Source organism: Naegleria fowleri (genome assembly GCF_008403515.1).
Source record: "Naegleria fowleri strain ATCC 30894 chromosome Unknown tig61, whole genome shotgun sequence".
In the NCBI taxonomy this organism is placed as follows: Eukaryota; Heterolobosea; class Eutetramitea; order Acrasida; family Naegleriidae; genus Naegleria; species Naegleria fowleri.
The window spans coordinates 1-25,966 of NW_025407993.1; the positions used below are offsets into that span (position 1 = coordinate 1).

General features: G+C 37.5%; 13 protein-coding genes and 1 pseudogene across 14 annotated transcripts; 6 read left to right on the forward strand and 8 right to left on the reverse strand.

Annotated features, from left to right (window-relative positions):
* On the reverse strand, positions 1–1,422 carry FDP41_008335 (annotated as a pseudogene). The gene has a single exon: positions 148–1,422. A coding segment is annotated over exon 1 (1,275 nt).
* Positions 1,423–1,780: 358 nt separating this feature from the next.
* On the forward strand, positions 1,781–2,995 carry FDP41_008336 (uncharacterized protein; the record flags this gene model as incomplete). The annotated part of the gene is made up of 3 exons (XM_044712178.1): positions 1,781–1,850; positions 2,054–2,814; positions 2,885–2,995. 3 exons carry the CDS (start codon positions 1,781–1,783, stop codon positions 2,993–2,995), a joined length of 942 nt encoding a protein of 313 aa, XP_044557842.1.
* Positions 2,996–3,295: 300 nt separating this feature from the next.
* On the forward strand, positions 3,296–4,238 carry FDP41_008337 (uncharacterized protein; the record flags this gene model as incomplete). The annotated part of the gene is made up of 3 exons (XM_044712179.1): positions 3,296–3,365; positions 3,435–3,833; positions 3,940–4,238. The coding sequence occupies 3 exons, from the start codon at positions 3,296–3,298 to the stop codon at positions 4,236–4,238; spliced, it is 768 nt and encodes a 255-aa protein (XP_044557843.1).
* Positions 4,239–4,405: 167 nt separating this feature from the next.
* On the forward strand, positions 4,406–9,866 carry FDP41_008338 (uncharacterized protein; the record flags this gene model as incomplete). The annotated part of the gene is made up of 2 exons (XM_044712180.1): positions 4,406–6,599; positions 6,655–9,866. 2 exons carry the CDS (start codon positions 4,406–4,408, stop codon positions 9,864–9,866), a joined length of 5,406 nt encoding a protein of 1,801 aa, XP_044557844.1.
* A 157-nt stretch (positions 9,867–10,023) lies between these two features.
* On the forward strand, positions 10,024–11,714 carry FDP41_008339 (uncharacterized protein; the record flags this gene model as incomplete). The annotated part of the gene is made up of 3 exons (XM_044712181.1): positions 10,024–10,413; positions 10,488–10,557; positions 10,642–11,714. The coding sequence occupies 3 exons, from the start codon at positions 10,024–10,026 to the stop codon at positions 11,712–11,714; spliced, it is 1,533 nt and encodes a 510-aa protein (XP_044557845.1).
* Positions 11,715–12,233: 519 nt separating this feature from the next.
* On the reverse strand, positions 12,234–12,836 carry FDP41_008340 (uncharacterized protein; the record flags this gene model as incomplete). The annotated part of the gene is made up of 1 exon (XM_044712183.1): positions 12,234–12,836. The coding sequence occupies one exon, from the start codon at positions 12,834–12,836 to the stop codon at positions 12,234–12,236; it is 603 nt and encodes a 200-aa protein (XP_044557846.1).
* Positions 12,837–12,867: 31 nt separating this feature from the next.
* FDP41_008341 (uncharacterized protein) lies at positions 12,868–13,323 on the reverse strand (the record flags this gene model as incomplete). The annotated part of the gene is made up of 1 exon (XM_044712184.1): positions 12,868–13,323. The coding sequence occupies one exon, from the start codon at positions 13,321–13,323 to the stop codon at positions 12,868–12,870; it is 456 nt and encodes a 151-aa protein (XP_044557847.1).
* Positions 13,324–13,452: 129 nt separating this feature from the next.
* FDP41_008342 (uncharacterized protein) lies at positions 13,453–14,115 on the reverse strand (the record flags this gene model as incomplete). Its single annotated transcript, XM_044712185.1, has 1 exon — positions 13,453–14,115. The coding sequence occupies one exon, from the start codon at positions 14,113–14,115 to the stop codon at positions 13,453–13,455; it is 663 nt and encodes a 220-aa protein (XP_044557848.1).
* A 153-nt stretch (positions 14,116–14,268) lies between these two features.
* FDP41_008343 (uncharacterized protein) lies at positions 14,269–16,794 on the reverse strand (the record flags this gene model as incomplete). Its single annotated transcript, XM_044712186.1, has 1 exon — positions 14,269–16,794. One exon carries the CDS (start codon positions 16,792–16,794, stop codon positions 14,269–14,271), a length of 2,526 nt encoding a protein of 841 aa, XP_044557849.1.
* Positions 16,795–16,917: 123 nt separating this feature from the next.
* Positions 16,918–18,117, reverse strand: FDP41_008344 (uncharacterized protein; the record flags this gene model as incomplete). The annotated part of the gene is made up of 4 exons (XM_044712187.1): positions 16,918–17,013; positions 17,069–17,230; positions 17,316–17,474; positions 17,545–18,117. The coding sequence occupies 4 exons, from the start codon at positions 18,115–18,117 to the stop codon at positions 16,918–16,920; spliced, it is 990 nt and encodes a 329-aa protein (XP_044557850.1).
* A 358-nt stretch (positions 18,118–18,475) lies between these two features.
* Positions 18,476–19,657, forward strand: FDP41_008345 (uncharacterized protein; the record flags this gene model as incomplete). Its single annotated transcript, XM_044712188.1, has 2 exons — positions 18,476–18,721; positions 18,797–19,657. 2 exons carry the CDS (start codon positions 18,476–18,478, stop codon positions 19,655–19,657), a joined length of 1,107 nt encoding a protein of 368 aa, XP_044557851.1.
* A 544-nt stretch (positions 19,658–20,201) lies between these two features.
* On the reverse strand, positions 20,202–22,784 carry FDP41_008346 (uncharacterized protein; the record flags this gene model as incomplete). Its single annotated transcript, XM_044712189.1, has 2 exons — positions 20,202–21,337; positions 21,635–22,784. 2 exons carry the CDS (start codon positions 22,782–22,784, stop codon positions 20,202–20,204), a joined length of 2,286 nt encoding a protein of 761 aa, XP_044557852.1.
* Positions 22,785–23,052: 268 nt separating this feature from the next.
* On the forward strand, positions 23,053–23,938 carry FDP41_008347 (uncharacterized protein; the record flags this gene model as incomplete). Its single annotated transcript, XM_044712190.1, has 2 exons — positions 23,053–23,353; positions 23,598–23,938. The coding sequence occupies 2 exons, from the start codon at positions 23,053–23,055 to the stop codon at positions 23,936–23,938; spliced, it is 642 nt and encodes a 213-aa protein (XP_044557853.1).
* Positions 23,939–24,167: 229 nt separating this feature from the next.
* FDP41_008348 (uncharacterized protein) lies at positions 24,168–25,915 on the reverse strand (the record flags this gene model as incomplete). The annotated part of the gene is made up of 3 exons (XM_044712191.1): positions 24,168–24,751; positions 24,901–25,378; positions 25,466–25,915. 3 exons carry the CDS (start codon positions 25,913–25,915, stop codon positions 24,168–24,170), a joined length of 1,512 nt encoding a protein of 503 aa, XP_044557854.1.
* Positions 25,916–25,966: the final 51 nt, after the last annotated feature.

Consider the following 25,966-nt stretch of genomic DNA (forward strand, 5'->3'; position numbering starts at 1 on the left):
TATTGCTCCAAACCCAAACCCAAACCCAAACCCAAAACTGCAAACCCAAACCCAAACCCAAACCCAAACCCAAACCCAAACCCAAACCCAAACCCAAACCCAAACCCAAACCCAAACCCAAACCCAAACCCAAACCCAAACCCAAACCCGCAAACCCAAACCCAAACCCAAACCCAAACCCAAACCCAAACCCAAACCCAAACCCGCAAACCCCAAACCCAAACCCAAACCCAAACCCAAACCCAAACCCAAACCCAAACCCAAACCCAAACCCAAACCCAAACCCAAACCCAAACCCAAACCCAAACCCAAACCCAAACCCAAACCCAAACCCAAACCCAAACCCAAACCCAAACCCAAACCCAAACCCAAACCCAAACCCAAACCCAAACCCAAACCCAAACCCAAACCCAAACCCAAACCCAAACCCAAACCCAAACCCAAACCCAAACCCAAACCCAAACCCAAACCCAAACCCAAACCCAAACCCAAACCCAAACCCAAACCCAAACCCAAACCCAAACCCAAACCCAAACCCAAACCCAAACCCAAACCCAAACCCAAACCCAAACCCAAACCCAAACCCAAACCCAAACCCAAACCCAAACCCAAACCCAAACCCAAACCCAAACCCAAACCCAAACCCAAACCCAAACCCAAACCCAAACCCAAACCCAAACCCAAACCCAAACCCAAACCCAAACCCAAACCCAAACCCAAACCCAAACCCAAACCCAAACCCAAACCCAAACCCAAACCCAAACCCAAACCCAAACCCAAACCCAAACCCAAACCCAAACCCAAACCCAAACCCAAACCCAAACCCAAACCCAAACCCAAACCCAAACCCAAACCCAAACCCAAACCCAAACCCAAACCCAAACCCAAACCCAAACCCAAACCCAAACCCAAACCCAAACCCAAACCCAAACCCAAACCCAAACCCAAACCCAAACCCAAACCCAAACCCAAACCCAAACCCAAACCCAAACCCAAACCCAAACCCAAACCCAAACCCAAACCCAAACCCAAACCCAAACCCAAACCCAAACCCAAACCCAAACCCAAACCCAAACCCAAACCCAAACCCAAACCCAAACCCAAACCCAAACCCAAACCCAAACCCAAACCCAAACCCAAACCCAAACCCAAACCCAAACCCAAACCCAAACCCAAACCCAAACCCAAACCCAAACCCAAACCCAAACCCAAACCCAAACCCAAACCCAAACCCAAACCCAAACCCAAACCCAAACCCAAACCCAAACCCAAACCCAAACCCAAACCCAAAACCCAAACCCAAACCCAAACCCAAACCCAAAACCCAAACCCAAACCCATTGGCAATCCTAAGCGAAAAATCCTCATCGTCCATATTTTCTTCTTCATTACTGAATTCACTGGGGTCGTCTTCCATCATCATGATGATGTTTAAATATTACAAAAAAATGAAAATTGAGCGAAGAATTTTACATCAATAGATTAAATCCTCCAGAAATGCTTACTCCTTAATTTGTTCCTCTCGATTGGAACGACTGCAGGTTTGATGGGCCCTCATTGGAACCTCAAGATGTTACTCAATGTGTTTCTGTAGTGGTCTGTAATGTCAACAAACACCAATTTTGCATGTTCTTCTCTTTTACATTCCTCGCCCTTTCCAATTCAACCCAAAAGAGCCCTCAATTTTCGAATGCGAAAAAGTCACAACCTCTCAAAAAAATAACCCAACTTGCCACTTGTCGACCTACTACTCACAAGACCACTAAATCTCGTCAAACACCATGCCAACCTTGATAGTGACTGTTGGTTCAGGAAGTAATTTGGAAGCCAAAGATTTTGGTGGTACATCGGGTACGTTCTTTCTTTAGGATTAATGGCTGTACTAATTAGTTCATATCCTGATTCGTTTGATGACTCAACAACAAAAAATCGAAAATTCCTATGAAAATCTAAACATAATCACCGTGTGATGATCATCATATCAATATAATATTCATCACATTCTTTCAATTTCCTTCTTTTTCATCATTATCAATTTCTCTCTACTCTCATAGATCCCTATGTCTATGTCCGAGTGGGATCTCAATCCTTCAAAACCTCTGTAAAACTCGGAACACTCAATCCCAAATGGAACGAACGATTTACCTTCTCCGTTTCAAATCCTCAGACCGATATGGTTGTCTTTGAAATGTTTGATCATGATCTCATTGGGTCCCATGATGCCATGGGTCGTGCTCAAGCCTCTCTCAACTCTCTCCAAAAAGGTGTTCCTCAAAAACTGTCTCTTCCATTGATGAATGCAAAGAAAGGTACTTTGGTCGTTGAATTGTTGGCTCAAGACTTTGGAGTGCAACCACAATTACAACAACCTCAAATGATGATGACTGGTGGTTATCCACCACAACAGCAACCTCAAATAGGTTATCCACCACAACAACCCATGATGGGTTATCCTCCTCAACAACAGCCTCAAATGATGATGGGAGGATATCCACCCCAACAACAGCCTCAAATGACAATGACTGGTGGCTATCCCCCACAACAGCAACAACCTCCAATGGGTTATCCACCACAACAACCAATGATGATGGGAGGATATCCACCTCAACAACAGCAACAACCTACCATGGGTGGTTATCCACCTCAACAACAACCTTATGGATATCCACCTCAACAACCAATGATGATGAGTGGAACAACAACCACTACGACATCGACGACTGGTGGTGGTTATTATTATCCTCCACAGACAACCACTCCAGTTCATACCACTACTTCGACTCATTATCATCATAGCCACAAGTCAGGAAAACAGGTAAGTATTAGCGTACAAATAATAATGAAATTGGGAATATTTGTGACAATGAATTGTTATATTTCAAAAGATGAAAAAGACCATGAAGAAAATTGGTAAATTTGGTAAATTTGGTAAATTCGGAAAGTTCGGTAAAGGTCTTGGAAAGTTCGGAAAGAAACTTGGAAAGAAATGGTTCTAAAGATTTAGTGTTGTTGAGAAAAATTTGTATACCTTTTTAATTCATTTCATTGTTTTCTTCTTAACATTCTCTTGACATTTGCACCGTAATTTATATTCTAAAATAAAAAACTAGCTGCTTGTTCATTGTTTTGACTGACAAATTTAACCGATTAGATAGTTATCCAGCTCTTCCACTTCATTTTCCGTTTCATTGAATTGGGTTCTTGAATGTCTCACTAGGGGCGCAGGAGGCAAAATCTTGACTACAAGTCGTAGTAATGCTGCATTTTCTGTTAAACAAAAAAAATCATCGATTCTCATGCCCAATCTCATCGTCACAGTCGTAACTGGAAACAATTTGGAAGGTAAAAACTTTGGACGGGCTTCGGGTAGGTCTTTGCATTTCATAATAATAATTGTCACACATTGTTATGACATAAACACAATCAATTTCATAGATCCTTTTGTCACGATCCTTGTAGGACCACAGTCGCAAAAAACCACAACCAAAGTTGGCACTATTTACCCGAAATGGCACGAAACTTTTGCATTCGGATTTGTGGAGCCACAGTTCGATTCCATCTATTTTGAAGTATTCGATTATGAAGCCAATTATAAACACAAACCAATGGGTAATACTTTTCCGATCGGTGCTCTTAATGAAACTTTGTATTACCGAACACCTCAACAATTTATTTTGCCGTTACAAAACGCAAAGAAAGGAGAACTTATTGTGAATATTTTAGCTTTGGATTTTGGATTGGGGGCACCTGTCATTCCAAGAGTTCGAATTCCCACTTTGATGGTGCATGTGATTGCTGGTGAAAAGATGGTCATACAAAATGGAAATACTCCAGGTAAGCTTTTACCAAAAAACTTATGTGAATGTCTGTTTATATTGGCAATGGACTTTTTCAAAAATTATGGACGAATAATGTCAAAAAAACCTTCATGAACTCAAAGACCCCTTTATCATCATTAACGTCGGCCCTCAAGAACAACGAACCACTTACAAAACTTCTATCCAATATCCCAAATGGTTTGAAAAATTTACCTTTAGTCATGTGTTGCCTGAATCCGAATATATTATCTTTAATGTACATGATTATGAAGTGAATGATCAACACAAGTCCCTGGGAGCCACGAATCCAATTCCTCTCAGCTCATTAATCAATCGAGTGCCTCAGCAATTTTCACTTCCCATTCCCAACTCTAAAAGCGGAGCAAGTTTGCAAGTGGAGTTGTTGGGGTTGGATTTTTGAATGTAGTGTTTTCTAATATAGTTTGCTTTTGAATAACCTTATAAATTCCACACAAATTGAAGCTTCTCTTCTGCTCTTCAGTTATCCAAACAACGAGTGTTCCACCAAATAGCTTGGAGCGTTTCAAATTCGCGAAGGAACAATTTCAGATCGCATTACCAAACAAAATGCCGTTACCTCCGACCGTCTCTCGCAAAGTCTCTTCTGCCTCCCAATCACAGCCCCAACAACAGCAAAAGAACTCGGCGATTGTTGGTGTTGAATCTTCTTCGTCGGAGTTGGGGATCGCTTCTTCATCATACACAAATTCTTCCACTATAGCTTCTGTTAGCTCCACGAGCTCTCACCAAGATCATGATTCGGGAGTGGTCATATCTTCCACATGGATGAACGAGCAGCAACAACAAACGAATTCTAAACCCTTGTTAATGGTGAATCGAGCGAATATTCACAAATCAGTGAGCTCAAGCGCATTATCACCGAACTTTACGACCAATATTAATTCATCATCATCATCAACATTATCAAAGGATAATAGTAAAGAATTGGATATTTCCTCCTCTTCTTCGGATGCTTACGTCGTGACCAATTCCAAAAATCATCAACCGAGCATGAGCAGTGATTCTTTAAAAACCCATCATTCGATCAACACCATTGCAAACAATTTAACAAATAATTTATTATTATCAAATCCATCTCCAGTATTACCATCTTCTAGTACCAACACGGCAACCATCAAAAACACCTTGTCTTTGCCTAACACTACTTCAAGAAATCTTCCCCCTACTCCCACTACTTCATTATTACAACAACATCATCAACCTAAATCATTCAATCAGCCACAGCAGACAATCAATACAAACACGTGGGCTGAAGACACGAACAAACGAAGACCATCAGTGCGACCATTACCCTCCACCGTCACAAGAAATCCAACCATTTCCACTCCAGCAACATCATATTCTGTTACTACTTCTCAAAATTCTACTCTTCAACCCAATTTGACATCAACTAATACTGTCCTAAATAAGACAACCACTAATACTACTTCAAACAATCCATCCATTATTATTCCTCCTCTCTTTCAGCCCTATGGAGTAAATAGCATCACAACACAAAACATTTTTGCCGGTGACTCATTACCTCAAGTCGTAAGTGATGTCACAAAACCACCCAGTTCAATAATTTCATCCAAAACTCCAACTCCCTCCCATCATTCATCACCAACTATTTATTCGAATCGAAATTTTTCGCAAAATTCATTTTCTTCTGCTTCAAACCAAAACGCAGTCAAGCTGTCGCCTAAACAAAGCAACGAAGACCAAAGCGTTAGTGTTGCTAAGTTACCCACCAAATCTCTTCCTTCTACTCCTACTAATAGGAGTGACAATATCACGAAAGACGATAGCAAATATTCCACACCACCTTCTTCCTCTTCTTCTTTCAAGAAGCTTTCCAGCAGCCCAAAAACCCATCATAGAAAAGCAACAACATTCACTTCTTCACCAATTTTGTCGTCCAATGAAGATGTTACCATGGAAAATTCAAAAAATTCAGAAAGCAGTCATAACAATTCTTCAAATGTAGGAGGTGACGCTCAAGAAGCTCTTGCCATTGAAAGATTTTTGAGAAATTATATTTTTGACATTATTGGAGATACTAAATTTATTTCCCTGGCAAGTGTTGTGAAATGGATGACTCTTGAAACATTTTACGAAGTTCTTACCAGTTGGTGTGTAATTAATTTAAATTCGAAGAGAACCTTCATTAAGCAAAACAGATTTTTCATCATTGAAGAGCTCAATCGACATCGTACTGAGCTTTATAGTCATTTAGAAAACAGAAAAAATTTCTCGATTCTCTATCACAGTATTAAGAAAAATTTTGATATAATTATGCAACAATTGAATACTGGTTCTGACAACATCACTACATCCGTTAAAAAAGATATGGTCCAAGTGTTATTTTCGTTGATGAAGATTGATGAATTGGCTACACAAAACATGAAAATATCAATTCAGTCCTCAGAAAATATTTCACCTGCAATGACAACAATCCCAATATCAAGCCAATCAAAACAACTGGAGTTCTCATCAAAGTTGAATACTCCATTAGTTTTTGAAGATGACTCTGAAGTCGTGAATGAACATTTACAAAAGGCTACTCCACAGAAGCAAATTTTATATGAAAAACTGAGTTCTGTTATTGAAACTTTTGAAAAGAAGAAAGAAAACATTGAAACTAAAATTGTAGACAAAACAGAGAAGGTAGTAACAACTTTAGGCTCTTCAGTTCGAGCAACTATTGAAGTTGGTCAGGATAAGTTAAAATCCTTCGTTGAAACAGCCAACAGTCTGAAAGGTTCGTTGATCATTTATTGCTTTCAACTTTTTAATAATGCACATTTTGAACCCAGAACAAACAAAAATGACGAGCACAAAACCAGAAAAGATCAAGATTGTGGATAAAACCTTTCGTAGAGAAAAAGTGCTTTCTGGATATTTCTCTGCTGTGGGAACAAACCATAATGACCATGCTCCCAAAGTGATTCCTCCACCTAGGAGGAAGAAGAATATTGTTACGGCTGACTTTGCTAAATATAGCTTCTTACTTGAATTTGCTGACAACTTCATATCATTGCCTCTTTTTAAACCTCCTACAAAAGAAGACCAAAAACTTGAGGAAGAACAAACACCAAAAACATCCAACAATAATGGAAGCATTGACTTTGATAACGACAATCAAAAAGTTATTTCCAAAATTAATAATATTGACATGCTATCGAAAAAATTCAAAAATACTCTACTATATTCAACGGTATCCACTACAGCCATAAGCAGTTTGGCGAACAGCTTGACAGCAATTGATATAAATCAGAACAAAATGAGTAATCACATTAATCAATTTTGCGACGAAATTTTGAATGAAATTACTAAGAGCTTGTCAACAACACAGCAAAAAGATATTCTCAACAAACATTTAAAGTTGATGGATCCAAAATTTCAGAAAAAGTTCAAACTATTACGATCATTCATCACATTCTTGTGTAGAAACAAGACATTTAGCACAGCATCTGTCTCGAATAAGAAATCAAAGGATCAAGACAATTTAACATTCAATGGACAAGAGGCAGTGACTATTTTGTCCAATGTCATCGTTAAAAAAGTGGTAAAATCGAGACATAAAACGATTACCAACGTAGGAGATCAGGTCACTAGAGAATCTTTAGCTGCTTCTATCACTGGAATTGAACCAGAGGCAGTCAGAAATCAGGCTCTAAACTTTTTGCAAGAATTTTTGGACGATCAAATTATTAAGCAAACATTTCCCAGAGTGAAAAATAAGACTGCTCAAATTAATGACGATCCAACATATATGTATGCATTTTGTGAGGATCATATGTTATACAATTTGGTGAATCAAGAAAGAGAGATGGAAGATCAGCTTGAAGAAACAGAAAATGAGATTAACACATTGCTAGAGCTTATCACTGCGCCATTTCCACCATTAATATCATCTACAAGTCAAACTATCACGCCAAATCAAACCTATGTGCTCTTCAAGTATAGACGCATTCTATGTAAAGAACCAAAATTCTTACTAATGCTGTTGCGTTCAGTTGATTGGAAAGGGGACTACAAAACAGGAGAGGAAATTTTGGAGCTGATTATCAAACATCTTAAAGACAATCCTGTGAATCAATTTTCCCCACTACACAAAGTGACAACAGTTCATGTACTATTTTTATTGTATGAAACAATCATTTCCTCAAAGGTAGATTTAGAGAGCGTACAAATTTTTGCTACTGAGATTCTAAAACGCAGATCCCTGACAGAAATTGAACTATTCTTACCTCAGCTATTTTACAGCTTGGGTTCCACGAAATTTAGCAAATATTTGTCAGAATTTTTGTTAGAGGCATGTGAGAAATCTGACTTTATATTTAACAAATTGAACTGGATGCTGACCAGTATGCTAAATTCTAGTACAATTTTCAGCACAGAAAAAACCTTAAATATCAAAGCCAATCAAGTCTACAAACAATTACATTTCAAAATGATACAGAAATGTAACAGCTCATCGGAAGGAAAGTATAATTTAAATCAATTTATTCGGCAACAAAAGTTAGTCGATAACATGTTGGTAATTGGAGAATATATCAAATTCCGCCTCGGAAAAGAACTAGGAGTATCGAGACCTCAAAAGATACAACATTTGAAGTCACTTCTAGCAGCTCAAAAGTTACCATATCTACTGAATTTGCATAACATATCCATGAGCAATATTGATGAGTTTATTTCCAACTGTCAATCTGTAGAGACGATACAAGTGGACAAAACCCTTTCTCCTCGATTTGTCAAAGAAATACAAGATGTTGCCAAACTTGTCTCCGAAGAGTCCAAGCTAAAATTCATAGATTTTCTTGTTGAAAAAGAAAAAGATTTTCATGAGTGGAACAATGAAGTATTTCCAGTTGATACCATACCATGTTTAGCGATTGAAGAGCACTTTTCCAACATTAATGATGCCATTCAAATTTCAGGATTTGTTCCTGATGATGGATACATTTTTAAATCTGCACAAGAGCCTGTTTGTTTTCCTCTCTCACTTCGAACTCTCTCAAACGAGAATGCTGCTGAATTTAAATTAATTTTTAAGCAGGGAGACGATTTGAGACAAGACGAATATATTTTGAATCTATTCTCACTCATGAATAGAATTCTAAAACAAAACGGAATCAATCTAGAAATTATAACCTATCACTGTGTTTCAACAGGTCAAAGTCCAACGAATTCAGGATGTGTAGAGATGGTGAGCCAATCCAATGCAGTCAGCGCGATTTTAGCCAAGTACAAGACGATCTTTAACTTTTTGCGAGACACATCCTTAAAAAAGCAAAAAGATTCGATCCCAAGTCAAAACACAAATTCTGTAGATTTTTACACATTCCTTGAGAAACCAGATGATTCAGAGACACAACTAATTGAATATCATCCAAGCCCTGTGGGTGACGTCAATACTCTATTATTTGATGAAAAAGTTCACAGATACATTAGAAGTTTGGCTGGATATTCCATCCTGACCTATCTTCTCGCTATTGGAGACAGACATTTAGATAATTTATTATTGAAAGAGAGTGGAGAATTATTTCACATTGATTTTGGATTTGTTCTTGGAGAAGATCCAAAACCTTATCTTGGAACACCACCCATGCGTATCTCACGAGAAATGGTTGCTGATTTTTCAGAAGAACATTTAGCCTCCTTTAGAATGTATTGCTGTCAAACCTTCAAGGTTTTGCGAAAATATGCAACCTTAATCATTTTCATGTTGTTATGGATTTCCACCACAAATATGACCATTAAGGAACAAGGAAGTATTACAAGAATTGATAAATTAGGTCTCTCATCAAGTACGAGTGGAAACAACGTGCCACATGTCATTCACAACCCTCTCAAACAATTTAATTTGAAAAACGTAATGACCATTCAAAACAATTTTCGATTGGATCTCCATGAAGATGAACTCGATGATTTTGTCTGCAAACTCATTGATCAAAGTTTGAACATGCTTGGTCCTAAAGTGAATGAAGAAATTCACAAAATTGCCATGAAATTGAGAGAGTAAAACCAAGAAGAGGACCATTTAACAACAGATCTGAAGGATAAATGCTGAGATAGTGAACAAAGTAATGAATCTGTGAAATCACAAAAACGAAAAAGGATCCTTGGATTAAAAAATGTCAAGATTAAAATTGCCATTCTTGGCGGTCTTCATGATCATCATGGCTCTGATCATAGCCTTTTCATCCTCCTCTGCTCTTGCCATCCGTATTCATGGACTTTCTAACGTTCCAAAATTCAACCACAAGCCAATCCCGGTCATGTCAAGTTCCTCCTCATCTCTTCCACCTCCCGGAATTATCTTTACTCTTCAACAACGTTCTCTCAATTACATGTTTCAACAACTCATGCCTAAAATTCAACATGAATTGAGCCAACATTTGAATATTCCAGATATTAATCAAGATGTGGATACTCCGATTGGGCATGTTCAATTTGAAGTGAAGAATATTCAAGTGAGTCAATTGAGTTTGCAAACTCCGAATGTGGTGATTGGATCGGATCAGAGTTTGGTGTTGAATATTCCTGTAGTACATACACATATGCAAGCTGTAAGTTTATTGAGTCGTGATGATGATTATTGATCATTATTGATGGTGAATGGGTTTGAAATATCATATTGAAGGATTGGCAATATCGAGAACATCATTGGCCTCATATTTCAGATCATGGATCTGTGGATGCTGATATCACAAGTATGTTCTTTTGAAAATGTACTTTTAAGTTGATTGTTAATGTTGATTGGACGGTTTTCATATCATCTGATGATTCATTCACAGTTTCACTATCGATTGGGGTGAAAGTTTCCATTGTCGATGCTACGCACTGTATGGCACAAGTCACCAACGTACAAGCGTCATTTTCTGAGTTTAACTTGAAAATGCACGGCGGTGCTAGTTGGCTCTATAATTTTTTCATTAAGAATTTTAGACATTCCATCGAAAATGATATTATCAAACAAGTAGATGCAGATGTTACTCGTTCAGTGAATACTGCACTTGCAAAAGCGTTGGATACAATTTCTTTGCAACATGACGTAGGTCATGGAATAGTTGTAGATTATTCATTGAGAAGTTTGGATTTCTTGGCATCTGTCCATATGTCCATTGGAACTGCTGGCCTGTTTTATATTCCAGGCAAAGCCATTTACTCAAATGAACCAACTCCAATGAGCGACAGCTTGGGAAGTGACAAAATGATCGAAGTTTTTCTTAATGAATTTGTGTTAAATTCAGCAAGTTGTGCAAGTAGTCAAGCAGGAATTTTAAATACTTTAATTACACGAAAACATATTCCAGAAACATTTGATTGGGTTTTTAACACAAGTAGCTATCAATCATTAATTCCTGGGGTTTATTCCATTTGTAGTAACTGTGGAATTCAGATTGCAATTACGAATGGAATGTCCCCAGTGTTGACATTGGATCCATCTATTGGAATTGAAATGAATGCTAATGCCCAAGCCATCTTCCAAATTATTCAAAGAAATCAAAACATTGTCAACGCTTTTGCGTTGGATATGAACATCAAGCTGGATGTGATGCCATCACTCGGCCAAAACAATATTTCATTTGTGTTCACCTACAAGAATGCCTCCATTGATTTGGCATATTCCAAAGTAGGATCATTTTCAGTTCAATTCTTGTCATTCGCTATGGAGGCTGCTTTGAAATATGTGGTCGTGCCAGCAGCAAACGTAGCAGGCATGAAAGGAGTCCCACTCCCACACATGAAAGATTTAACCTTAAGAAATGCAGTATTTGCTGTCGAGAAGGGATATTTGTGTTTGAGATCAGATTTTATTTATCAGCCATCATGGACCACTTCGCAGAAAACTTTGCGTAGACATTAAGTTCACTATTCGATACTCAAGGTCAACAGTTAAAATTGTTCACATTCATATTTATGCAATAACCACGTCTGGAAAAGTGGATTCGATAAAGCGTAGAAACTTTGAAATGTCGTGTGCTTCTCTTGCTTTATCGCTTTACCTGTCCAATTCCAAAATATTTTTCCAAGCTCCTCCGAATAGGACTTGTCAATTTTAAAGTTACATTCTTTTGGGATTGTGGTCAGAACTGTTTTCAATCCCTCCAAACTGAACTTTCCAAATTGCGAAACTCCTACCAAGAACGGTCTTAATATAGTCAATTTACATCCAGTTTTTTCCATAATAACATGAATAGTTGAGAGATATTCACTTTCTGGAGCATAAAAAAGGTCTAAAACAGTCGTCATTGGAGTATTATACAATTGATAATAATAATAATGAGATGAACCTAATGAGTATAGTACTTGTTTTCTGGACTCTATATAGCCATCATTCAGTGATGCTCCTCTTTCCAATAGAAATAATATTTCTCTAGTTTTCTTACCAAAAACACTGGCCCATAAGGCATTTTTTCAAGAGTGAGCTGTCACATTTTGGATCAGCTCCACATTCATCAATCAGAAACTTGAGTATCTCAAAAGCGTCTAGATTCTGATTAACAACCAAAGGGTGTAAATTTTTGTAGCTCGATAATGTTAATCCAATGTCCTTTTTAACCATGCGGTAGAATTCCAAATACTTTTGTGTAAGTTTTTCTGTTGAACTAGCTTCATCATACATAGGTAATGAAAATAGTTGGGGTGTGAATAAGTTTTCATTAAAGTATCTCCAATTGGCGATCCCTATTTCACAAAGAAAGAATTTAAGCCATCCGTTAGGTGTCATTGTCGCAATATTTTGATAAATCTCAACAATATGTGGACTTATCATGACAGGGAAAAAATCTCTTCGTCGTGCTTGTTTGATCATTCTGACCAGATGCTTTTGAAGTTCTTCATAGTTCGTGCAAGGTCTGGACAAGCGTATCAATATCTTGGAGTCAATCCATCGAGTGTTTGATGGACATTCTCGTATTTCCATTTCTAATCGTTCAAGAAAGGTTTTGGAGTTAGTTGTTGTGGTCTTTTTCTGAAGCAAGCTCATATCAATGGTCACCATTATATCCAAAGCAGCATTACTTTCTTGGAATGAAAAACCTTATGGTAGCCTCTTTGTAAGTATTTCCATAAATATCATGGTTATTTAATCGTCTCTTCTCGAAAGGCTTTTGTTGTAGAATAAACATCTGAAAAGTTTTTTCTAAATATTGCAAATATCGTTTTCGATCCCGATTGAAAAATCTAGGCTTGTACAGCAATCGTGTAAATCGCGAATGTTCAAAGTAACGTGGATCGTGTTTCATAACAGATGATTTTTCGTGTTTTCCATCATCATCATTCCCCTTTTCCAAATACTGTTCCATTTCTTGTTGTACTTCGCGTTTCAGAACGTTCATCCAAAACATTTCCAAAGTGGTTACCCGATACCAATGTTTACAGACAAGCATTAAATTCTGTAAATACTGATCCGGAGTACAGAAGGATATAAAGATGTGAAAAAGAATGTCTTGAGATAGCGATGTTGATGCCATTTTTTTGCGAGCTTTCAATTTCGAAAAGTCTTCAATCTAATTGGTGCTTTTTTGCAGTCAAACCAGAATGCTTTATTCTCGGAATGTGTCATTCGTGTATCACAATGATAGTTCTGTCTCTTGTGACAATTATTCTTTTCCTAATGGAATTTTGTGAATCGTGGTAAAACTTGTGTCGACATCTGGTCTGAAAATCATACAAATTTCTCCAACAGGAACAGTCACCGATTTCCATTGTTGTTTCAATTCTGACATTGTCTTATCCACAATATTTTGTGAAGTGTATCCTATTGTTAAATGAGGAATAAATTCACCCTTTTCATTCTTTTTCTCATCACAATAGGGAAATAATGCAGCCACTCGTTTCTGCAACTCAACAACTTGCTTCACAGCATGTTCGTCTTGATCTAGCCACAATACTGAAGAACCTTTTCGGAAACAATTAATATCATGAAAGGTACATTCAAAAGGCTCAAAATTTGCCAATTCTTTTTTCAACAGAGTTGCAGCAGCATCAAAGCATCCCTCGGGAATAAATGGAAACAATAAATTGATGTGTGGTGGCCATCTGGTAAATCCTTTATCCATTACTTGTCGAATTTCTTGAATTGGTTCCCATATTGATGTTGGAGGAATGTAACACAAAGCTGTATGTCTCGCAAAGCGTGTATTAGTTTGTAAATCAGAAACTGTGGAGAAGATGGAACGATCGGGAATTTCATACTGATAGGTCGGTCTGATCTTTTCCAATGTGAGAACTTTCTTGGCTTTTGTAGTTTGTTTTTGGAGCATTTTTTTGTGTGTGAAAATGTGATGAGAAATGCACTTGCTTTGCACTTGAGATGCACTTTCGAAAAGTAAATCCAATTATAATAAATATTGATCTTCATCGGAGTTAAGGTTTGATCCTTGAGAGGGTCATTCATCAGAATATACACTGCTGAATTATTTTCTTCGCTTTGATTTTTGGGAACTCTTCTTTGAGGAAGAATGTGTTGAATGGTTATTGTTGTAGTGATTATTGTTGGAAGAAACGGATGAAGATCCACCAAGCACTGGAGATCGTGCTGAAGAATGAGCACTGGCATTGAAAGGAATTGAATCCTTAAATTGATACCTAATAATGGCAGATGATGTGATACTAAATTTCCTTGAAAAGTGTTTTCGATTGTGTATGGCAGTCTCTGGCCATTCCTCGCTGTTGCAATGATCAAATGCAGCATTACATAACAATGTGGAGGAAGAGTCATGCCAATGAATCGATAGAGGTCGACCATTACCTGTCGAGAGCTCATATAGAGGCGCTTGCATTCTCAAATCCCAGCAACGAATGGACTCGTCGTATCCTGCACTCCAAACAAATGGTACTCCTCCCACAAGCGAAAAGTCACATGCTTCCACTCTATCTGCATGTCCTTGCAATTTCAATATTGGTGAAACTTGTTGTCTATAGTCAAATAAATAAACATTTCGATCGGCACAGCTTGCGAGTAGTACTGATGCCGAGGTTGGATCAAAACAAAAGTCCGTGACAGTGCTTCCAAAACCTACAAAGGGCACATCGTAGAAGCGATTCTCCATAAAGACTGAAAATATCACATTGGATGATGCGGTAAATAATGTTCGAGTCATTGGATGAAATTTCATCATGTAAATGCTTCTGTTGTTTTCATAAACAGGAAGCTTAAACCCGTGCGAAGGTTTCTTGGTATAGGGGCTGTAGCAATAGACAACATTTTGTGAGCCATCAGCAACAGCAACTAAACCATCCAGAGTTGTAACAGGTCCAAATGTCATGTTGTCATTGGATGCATTAATCGTAAACTCTTTGGAAAACGATGTTTCTAATTGAGGATTTGTGTTAATTTTGTAACTTTGTAGGCATTTTGGAGAAGTCACTAGTACTGTGTTTTTCTTAATATCTATACAATAGTTATTGGCATTTTTCGACTCGGGCACTTTTGTAAATTTCAGCTTGCCATTAATCCCTCCAACATATACCATCACTGATTCTGCCTTTGTCACAAAAATATCTCCGCACAATACTCCTTTTCCTAATTCATATTTTGAAGAATAAAATTCATCTAATTTTTCACATCGTGCCTCGACGACATTTCTTGCGTGTGGATTATTCGCATAGGAGAATTTCATTTCTTCTCTTCGAACATCAAGCTCTCTGCAGTAAACTGCATAAGGAGAAGTATTTTCATTAGGTTTGGGCTGTTTGGAGCCGGATGTCTCTTCAATAATTGAGGTCTGTTTTTCGCTGACATCCTCCAATCCCAGCATTAATTGCATCATTTGTGCCGCTTTAATCATTGTAGTGGATGTCAGCGTTGAAGAAGATAGTTTTGTTTTGATAGTATTCATCGTTAGTTTCAAATCTGCATACATGGAACCATCATTATATTCGTAAACTCCGTCTATATAATTCGAAATAATTTTGGTTAAATATAATTGAACTTCCTTCATCCTCTTTTCACAAAAAGGCTTGATTGACTGAAGAAACACATTTTCCATTTGAGTTCGTTGAACCTTTTTCTGGAGCTTGTCCACTCGACTATGAATTTTCATTTGATACTCCCATTGTGCATCCAAAGCTCTTGTTAAAAATTGAATTCTTCCAATAATATACTGTTCTCTTTCCTCATCATACTTGTGACTTTCCGAGTCATGTTTGCTAGAAAAATTATGAGCAGGACAGTTCCATGGATATTCACTTGTCAACAAGTACGCAAAAAGAGGAATATTCTTGGGGCCACATGTCAAATGAGAAAATAAGCAAGGAGGATAAAGAACATAGGGTAATGCTAGTGTATTCCGTAACACACTATCAATATCAATTCTGGGATCTAAGGGAGGTACTTTTGGTGGTTGTTGTTGTTGTTGCTGAGAGGATTGAGAAGAGGTACTTGTATTCGTACTTGATGGATCAGTCAGAGAGGAGGAGGAGGATGGTTGAGAGTGTTCGGATGACGATGATGCAACAGAAGAAGAAGGCTGCAATGTCGAAGACTGACCCGTTTCACCATGATTTAAATTGTCATGATTATTGTTTGGAAGATGTTGATCTGAAGAAGATATTGATGAGCCATCATCTTCAGTCTCCTCCGAGAATGAAGAAGCCTCTTGATGATGATCCTCTTCTTGATCATCCACAGGATCCTTACTGGACAGTAACAACGGAGAGAGAACGGATTGGATTGGTATTTCTTCAACGACTTGTTCGGAGGATGAGGATGAGGAAGAGGTCGTATGGATTAAAGGCACTACTGTTGTTGTTTCTTCCAAAAAGTCTTTGGAACGATTTTTCTCTTCCTCACCGTTGTTACTCAGCTCATCATTTCTTTCTCCTCCGATTGGAGAGAGTGGAGGAGAGAATGAAGAACAAGACGGCGACGGAGATGACGACGAAGACGATGAGAAGGAATGTCCTTCCTCTTTTTGTTGTAATTGTTGTTGTTGCAACATTTTTTTAATTTTGTTTTAAAACACGAAATTTCAAATATTTGCCAAGTCATTTCGAATTCGGTCAGTTTTTGCGTTTGTGAAAACATTAGTTGACTAATGTTTTCCAAAGAAAACCATTCTCAATTAATTGAAAACTTCCCAAACACCTCGTGCGGATTTGTGTTTGAAGGAATATGGGACTTGAAGACATCCTCGCAACATTTTCAAAATATCAATTCCCTATTGTCACAAAATATGTCATCAGAATGTCGTTAACAACTCTGCATCCACTTACCATCATGATTCCTAAAATACCAGCAATTTCTCCTAATAATCCTTCGAGGGATGTGGTGTACATTTCTTCAACGTGTTGTTCTGTCAACGTGTTGTATGTAAATGAAATGACAACTGTGTTTTTGTCTCGTTGTGTTAATTCCACCAATGATAGAGTGGATTCCTTAATTAATTCGATCATAATTAATGGTAGAGAGAGTTCAAATGTTTTCCATGTGATTGTGATTGATTTCAAATCGTTCACTTACCCATCTGGTCTCAATTAAATTTGGATTCTCAATGGTCGGTTTCAGACGAGTGGTGACAATTTTCGTCAAAACAAAGTAATTATCCACATTAGCGACAGCAAAGTTTGTTTCTGCAAACACATTTGGAACAGTTCCAATTTCATGAAAGGAAGCTTGCAACTACATGTTCTCAAAGATTTTCCAACCCTTTCATAAACTCTGGATACGCTTGAAACACAATTGAACTTACACCAAATCTCGCGTCACGTTCTTCTGGAACAGAAGGAACATCAAAAAACAATGAAATCACTCCTCCATAACCTGTGGCATTCGAAGCCATCGCTCGATCCGAAAAGTTATTAAACACATAGCATCTGTACAATCCATTTTGATCGATCTCCTTATATTCATATGGTATTTCAAATTCAACAACATTTCCTTCCACTACATGGGTGGCAGCTTTTAAGGTTAAATTACAAAAATCACAAACGTAGTTCGCATTCCAATTACAAATGGTGACAGCTGGCAATTCCAAAGGAGCTTTTTCCACAATCGAAAGAGACGTCGTGGGATTATTCTGGGAATCTTGAAACTCTCCCGATGCATTCACCACATACCAAATACAAAATGTAATCGCTAAAATCCATCCAATGGATGTAATTATTTCTGGAATGGTGAAAGGCAAGACACAGGTTTTTTTTATACGATTGACACCAACATGAGGTTTAGATGTCACTCCCTCCGATTCCTTCATGTCTTCGCAAATCGTTTCTTTGAAAGACGTGTTGCGTTGTTGTTGTTGTATTGAGACATCTCGAGACATTTTTTCAGTTCATGTAAATCATGAACAAAGAACAGAGCGGGAATAATGCTGTAGATCATGTGGGGAAAAGATTTGTTGAAAGATCGAATCAGTCCTCTATCTCAACTTGTTCATGATAGTGTTAATGAAATTCCTTCTGCAACGATCAACATGTGACAGTTGCAGCTCCCATACACACCACGTAATAGGCAGAATATTTTCTTTGGCTTGACATTTGACATTGACAAAAAAAAATTGCTTACTTCTTGTAAACACTCTATCACAAAATGACAATTTAGGGCAGACTCTGATATGACTCCAAAATCCTTTAAAATGCAGGGAATCAGAGCTTCACTTCTTCTCATCAACAAAACAAAAAATGTACAAAAGAATTGTATTGTTATGCGCAGTACTTTTGTTTGCAACAGCTGTCATATTGGCAGAGGATGCAAAACCAGTCGATACTTATGGAGAACATAAACAGTATTGCTATCAGACATGTAAAAGATATGAAACTAAAAAAGGAAAGTGTAGCGATTACGAGTGGATTGGAACCAGGAAGGAATGTTGTGCTTGGAAGACTGTTGGTGCTGGAAAATGTTTGAAGTATAAGAGACACAGCAAGGTAAGTGAACTTGTGCTCATTGTTGAATTAATTAAATGACTTTCAAATTCTTCAACTTGACAACTGTCATCACAGTGCATTTCTTGGAGTCAACCAAGAAAATTGTGTTTGGGTCATGGATACAAGCAAATTTGTAAATATCACAAGAGAGAAAAATATTGCGTCAAATACGGATGGAAACATCAATGCGTTGGAAAGGGCAAGAATCATCACTGTGCCGAATATGCATATCACTTCATTTGTACTAGATACGACAAGAAGCATCTCTGTACAAGTTATATCAATGTTCCAAAGACATCCTATTATCACAAGACCAAATGTATCAGATACAAGATTAAGGCCAAATGTGACTCTTATAAACAAGTCTGTAAATGCCAAAAGAAGTGGAAGAAGGTCACTAAGAGACACTACAAGGGATGGAATGATACTTATTATCGTGGTTATTGCATCAAGAGGTGTCACTCAATTTGTAAGAAATTCTCCAAGAAGAGATACTGCGTTGACACCAAGAACGTTCGTTTCGCTCGTAAAAAGAAGTATGTCAGAAAGTGCAACAAGTTTGTCTTCAAGAAGTTCTGCGTTGCTCAAAAGAAGGCTCGTTTTTGTACCAAGTGGGCCAAGACCAAATTCTGTAACGTTCATAAGAGAGTTAGATATTGTAAGATGCATAGACATAGAAGATTCTGTGCTCATTATAAGGCAGTTCCATTCTGTACTCAACATCACAAGACCAAGCGTCACTGTAAGAAGAGAAAGCACTGGAGGAATTGTGCTGTTACATCTAAAGGTATCAGAGTTTGTAAGAAGTACCGATTCGTTGGTGGTAAATTACACTGTGCTAAACATGGAGAATACACCAAGTGCGTTGAGCATGAAACTAAATGTACTCCTATTGACAAGTATATTCCAAAGAAGGAGGAATATGAGAAGAAGTAATTTTGAAAGAGTTTCTCACTCCTGATACTTCGAAGGCAGTTTTGAGGCATGGTTTACTAGAATGCCAATACTTGTCACAACCAAATTCGTCAAAGAATGGTAATATCTTGTAAATAAATATGTTACCTTCTTTACCAATTGATCTTGCTTCTGTTTCGATAGAGGGTTTCCCGTGAATCTGAAGAATTCTTCTTGTTATCTTTTTTGTCATAAATGAGCCAAAGGAATTCTGCAATGTTCTTCTTGGCACTGTGTGGTGAGGTGAGGTGTTTCCTTTGCATGAGATTATTATCGGGCTGTTTCACAGTTGCGTTTTTGAAGAGTTAAGATGGAAATTAACAAGAGTTATTAAGCATTCAATGGTATGAGGCCATTTCTTCAAGAAGGGATTGGCTTTCTAATTTCTCGGCATCAGGTCGAAATAGAAATTCCAACCACACTTAGTCATCTCTTTATGAAATTAAGAAATATCTCTGAGTTATGCATATCATTACAATGACTATCACCGCTTTCTCTTAGTGGTGTATATTAATTTCGTAAGATCTTATGCTTGAGAGTGACTAAGTTTTTGTAATGAAATAGTTTTTTCGTTCCACATCTCTTTCAACAAGTCATACATGACTAGAATAAAGGTTCCGCTGGTCCTCCGCGCCAAACATTCTACTAGTGCTCCTCTGAATAAGCTCGAGATGCCGTTTCGAGCAATCATAGTTCTTACAGTTTGAAGAGATGACATATATCGATCGGTATCTTGTGAGGTATTTCCTGTCATGCTTTGTAAAATCATTTCTCGTTGGATATTTAAAAAAGGAATAGAAAAAAGAACTGAGATTGAGGTTGCACATTGAGCAATTAGTAATTTAGAGCCAATTCCATATACGTCCCATTGATTTCTGAAAGGATTATTCACATTAAGAGAGTCATACACTCCAAATAATAATCCTCGATTGGTGACAGCATTCACCAATCCAATTCCAAAACCTTTGAAAAGAGAAGTAAAGCCACTCGTGCTCACCACAAAATGCACTGGTCCTTTAAATTGACTCACGACACGATGCTTGCTCAGATAGGTAAAGTACCTCATTTGGGCATGCTCAAAAGGATGCAAAACTACATGTGATGCTGCTCCAGCCAACGCTCCCGAAGTGATATTTAACATGAGTTGCCTCTTTGCATCATTTTCGTGATGTAAATCATGCATGACTCGAGTCGACACTAGCATACTCTTACACAAGTCTCGCAATGACAACGCAAGTGCTTGAGCAGGAGCAAATTTTGTAAGGCACGAAGAAAATCCTGCAGTCAAACCTGTTGCACTTTGATAAATGTATCGTGCGAATGTGATTGATTGACCACTCCATAGAGGTAATGTTTGTTGAAAAGGTATTGAGAGTGTTCTTCCAAAAACTGCGGCAGCCGTTCCAATGGCAAAATTGGATGGTAAACTATTCATCAGTTGAAGACCATGATGATTCATGTAGAGGTTACTTGGTGAGGAAAATAGGTCTTGTTTTGACTCATCCGCCTGATGACGATGCTGTGCTGCTGGTAAATATGGACTTTCGTGATGATGATGAAGATCCAAACTCTCCTCATGATGCTTATCCGATATTACGGATTGAAAGAGAACATTGGAATTCTTATTATTACCATTGGAGTGATTCATTGTATGAGGCAAAACTATGAAGATCCAATTCTGTAAATCGATATGTAGTGTTTATCGTGGTTGTTGTGGTGGAAGTAGAATACAACCAAGGTTGTTGACAGGTCAATCAAGCCTTTTGTTTGTTAGAAATTTCAAATAAAATTTTCCTTTTGTGTCCAACAGTGTTTTTACCCAAATATGGAACATTGGCAAAAACTTCAAAGATGACAGTTGTTCTCAACACAGCATCTAGTGATATAGTACTTCTCGTTTGAAATTGAGTCCTTGGTGTATTTTCTGCTATTCCATTCTTTTGTACCACTCTAACCGACCTTTCGCATACGAGAGAAAGTCAAATTCCAAATTTGATACATTACTCTGAATAATTCCCCAGAGAGCCCAATATAAATGTGACAATTTGCAGAAGAGTGGAATGGATTTGAGAAACAGCTTCACATGTTGTTGAGTTATTTCGTGAGAATGGGCGGGGTCAATGAAGGATTTTAAATATTCTCGAACAAATGTTTCTTGAGTGTCTCGAGATGGAAAGAGAGTTTCATCCATTTCAAATCCACAATATTCGTTAAAGTGATTTCCAATGTCGAAACCTCTATAGTTGTATCCACAATACTCGCAATCAATGAATTGCACTTTGGAAGTATTCGTGGCACTGCTGGCAATAATGTTTAAAATCACAAGGTCATTGTGGCAAAATCCAATCGTAAAAGGATCAATCACTTGACTCAGATTTGTTGGATCTGCAAGTATTGGTTGCCTATTGTCGTGTCCTTTCTGCATGAAATAATCGTTATTGGCAATTTTTTCCACATCTGAGCAAATTCTCTGAAAATCAACTTCTTTTTCAAATTTTCCTTGAATTTCCTTGTTCTTCCATTCCATATTCTTTACAATTTCAATCCATTTCCTCAAACTATTGAACAACGAAGGAGAGAGATTGTTGGATTCAGTGTCTTTAATCCTCAATTTGTGCCACTCGGCTAACTTGCGAGCAATCTCCTTGCAATACTTGCTAGCATCTGCAGCATTCTTCAAAACGGTTCCTTCCACATACTCATAAATAAATCCATTTTGAAAAGCAGCATAAACCCGAGATCCTACTCCTCTCTTTCCTAATTCGATCATGTGATGTAATTCCTTCTTTCGGTCAATCAGTCTTTCAGTTTCTAAGCCATTAATTCGAACGAGGACGATGTTTGTATGATCCGAGCCGAGTTTCACCTTGTACAATCGATTCGTGTTGCCTCCGGTTTGTCTTTGAATCTGTACCTTCGATTCATCGGGAAACACTCTAAGGATGAGTTGTTGAATTTCGGAAATTAATTCATCTTCCTCTCGATTCATCAATTCTATTTTGTAATCATTCAAGAATTGAACCGATGATTCATCAAAAGAGGTGTGATGATGATGATCGTTCTGAATAGTAATATTGCCATAGTTGTTGTTGCTCCGTAACAGACTCATGTTGAAAGATACAGCAAAACCTATTTTTTGTGTTGAAAAATTCATCAATTTAATATCCACAATCCTTATCAAGTTGGATTTGTCCTTCTCTTCCTCTTCTTCCTCATCATAAGAAACGAGAACACTAATGTTTTTGCTTCACTTTGTATTAAGGGTGCATCAAAAAAATTTTTCATATTAAATTTTACAACAAAAAAAATCTCTCGATTGATTACTCTCAACATTTCATCATATCTCCAAGTTTTGATCAATTATTAATCAATAACAAATGAGAAAGACTCTAACACCCCTTGATACTTCGAATAAATCAACATCTTCCTCTCAGCAACATGGGGATCATTTCCAACATCCAACAACAACTCCAACACTCAAAATGTCTCGTTCCGAGTCTCAATCGTTTCTCAATATTGCTGACACGAGCTCGGGAGAGGTTGTGAGCACCAATTTTAATACACAACCATTTAATGACAAGGCTGCTTGGTTTATTTATGTTCTTGTCTTGTTTTTGAGTTATTGGGCTTTGTTTTTGGGATGTTTAATTTATAGCAAGACCATTTCGTATTTGAGTGGTACGTTTTGTTTCTCCTGACTATAGCTAACGTGTTCTATTTTGGATAACAATGTGATTTAAATAATGTCGATTTAAATGAAATTATTGAATCGGAATTTATGTAATTTATGATGATGAAAATTTTAAAATTGGCCGATAATTACGTTGGAATGGATAATGACACGAAAATATTGTTATTCTCTTTCGGATGATTCGATGATGAAAATGTCATTCCTCATCATCACAAATAACACATCATTTAGATTCATCGGTCAATGCCATTATTTGGACAGCCTTGAATTGTCTTCATTCCATTTGCACATTGATTCTTTTCCATTGGAAGAAAGGCTCTCCGTATGACCTTTCTATTCATTTACAAGACCAATCTAAATTGACTTTTTGGGAACAATTAGATAATCAAAAGCAATTCACACCAACACGTAAATTCATGTTTGCCATTCCATGTGTGTTGTTATTGCTGACTTCTTGGCATGTAGGAGATAGTCTTCTCTTATTGTTTGTAAATTTTGTTTTTACCCTTATTGTGGTTCTTGCTAAATTGCCAAGTTTCCACAAAAGGAGACTTTTTGGAATCAATGAGTAGTTGTGTTATGTGATTAGAACAATGAATATGATGAAATTTCTATACCAATTACCTATTAAATTGAAAAGATGCATTCATGATGTTACTTTCAAATCCTTAGTGTTTTGTAAATTCCACATGAAAAATATAATATTTACATTGTTATGGTTGCATGTTGTCAGTTTCTACATGACCTTTATTGTAACAGTGATATTGCATGCATGACGAACCATTTTTAAACTGAAAGTGCTTATCCTCTTTTTGGAGATGAACTACTTCTTCGTCTATTGTTGCTACTTCTATTGTTGGATGATGAACGCCTCATGCCACTACTTCTACCATTGGAAGAGGATGATGTCGAACGTTGTCGTGAAGTGGGCAATCTTCTTCCATTTGAACGAGCGCCATTTCTATTATTTCCTTTGGCTTGTCTTCTGTTGACTCTTCGATTCGAGGAATTTCCTTGTCGACGACTGGAAGAAGTGCCACTACCACGAACTGCAGCACTACGTTGTTGTCGTCTTCTTTGAGAACTTCTCTTTCTCTTTAACAATTCCATTCCAGATTTCACATCTCTAATGGCACTACGTGTGGAGCGAGCAGTGCGAAGTTTGGAAATTAAGGAAGTCTTCAACCCTTTCGCAGCATTTCGAATGCCTTGCATGATAGCTCTTCGGTCCTTGACGAGTTTGGTTATGTTGGTCAAGGTAGACTTCAATTCTTTGAAATTTCTTGGAAGTTTTGCTGGAATCAAACTACCAATCGATTTAGCCACTCCATGAAGACCAGTCTCACTAGCCACCAAGTTAATACTTCTCTTTAAAGCGAGGTATGCTAAACACACCATCATTGCCAATAATGATGTTGTATAGTTTTCAAATTCATCATTTTCACATCAAGCATTTCACAAACACACAAAGAACAATTTCATGTCAACCATTTCACAATTCTCATGAACACTCTCACAACAACTTTCTACTTACATTTGGATTTAACAAATGGAGCAATCTTCTTGGCCACCCTTTCCTCAATACGTCCCAACTTTTTTTCAGAAAAATTAGAAATACTTGTTCCAATACTTTTTGCAGCATTGGCAGCTCTCTGGAATCCCCACTTTTGCAATTTCTCTGAAGCTAGATCCTCCAACCACTTTCCTTCTTTGGAAATGGAACTCGAATAAGTACCAATGCCATCCACAAAGTTCATGACATCACTGACAATTCCAATTGCTGGAAGAATGAATAATGTTTTGGCTTCCTTCTTGTTGTCATCATTGGTTTCTAAATTGACAGAAGGTGGACTTAGTTTCTTTGCAGCATTCAAATATTTGAGAGAAGAAACCATAAATTCAGCACTTGGATTCGAAGCTTTGCTGGTGAAGTCACGAATCATGGCAAGAAGTTGAGTTTTAAATTCTTGTTGTTCTTGGGTGAGTCCTGAATTTGGAATGGCGTCGTAGATCTAATTATTATCATGATGAATAGGAAAATAACAAGTGGCATCATTTCAAAAGTTAGTTAGTACTTGCATGTAAAAAACAATACACACCTTTTTCACTTCACCAGCAAATTTCAACAAGTTTTCAGCAACTTCTGTGGCCATCTTTTTCGAAACAACGTCATGAACTTGAGAAGCAATTTCTTGTGTGGTTTTGTCCAAAGGAATTTCTTGGGAAGTATTTTCTTGAGGAGTAATTTCTTGTTTGTTCGACTCTTCGGATGAACTCACGAAAGAGGATTCTTCTTGTTGAGAATTTGTTGCTGGAGTACTTTCTTCAGCTGATTTTGATGAAGAGAATGGGGAAGACCTCTTACCATTCACATTGACATTCACAATCAACTCGAGTCCACCACCTCGACGATGACGAACAGAAACATCTCGTTTTGCAGAGCAAGAGATCACAAGAGAGAACAATAACAATAAGAGAAGAGTGCCAACAAGGAGGCGGCCACTTCTAGTAGGTGGTGATGAGAAAGACTTGAGAGAACCGATAATCATGGTGAGATTCAAACAACTGACAAATGTCACTGAGTAGTGTCTTTTTTTTTT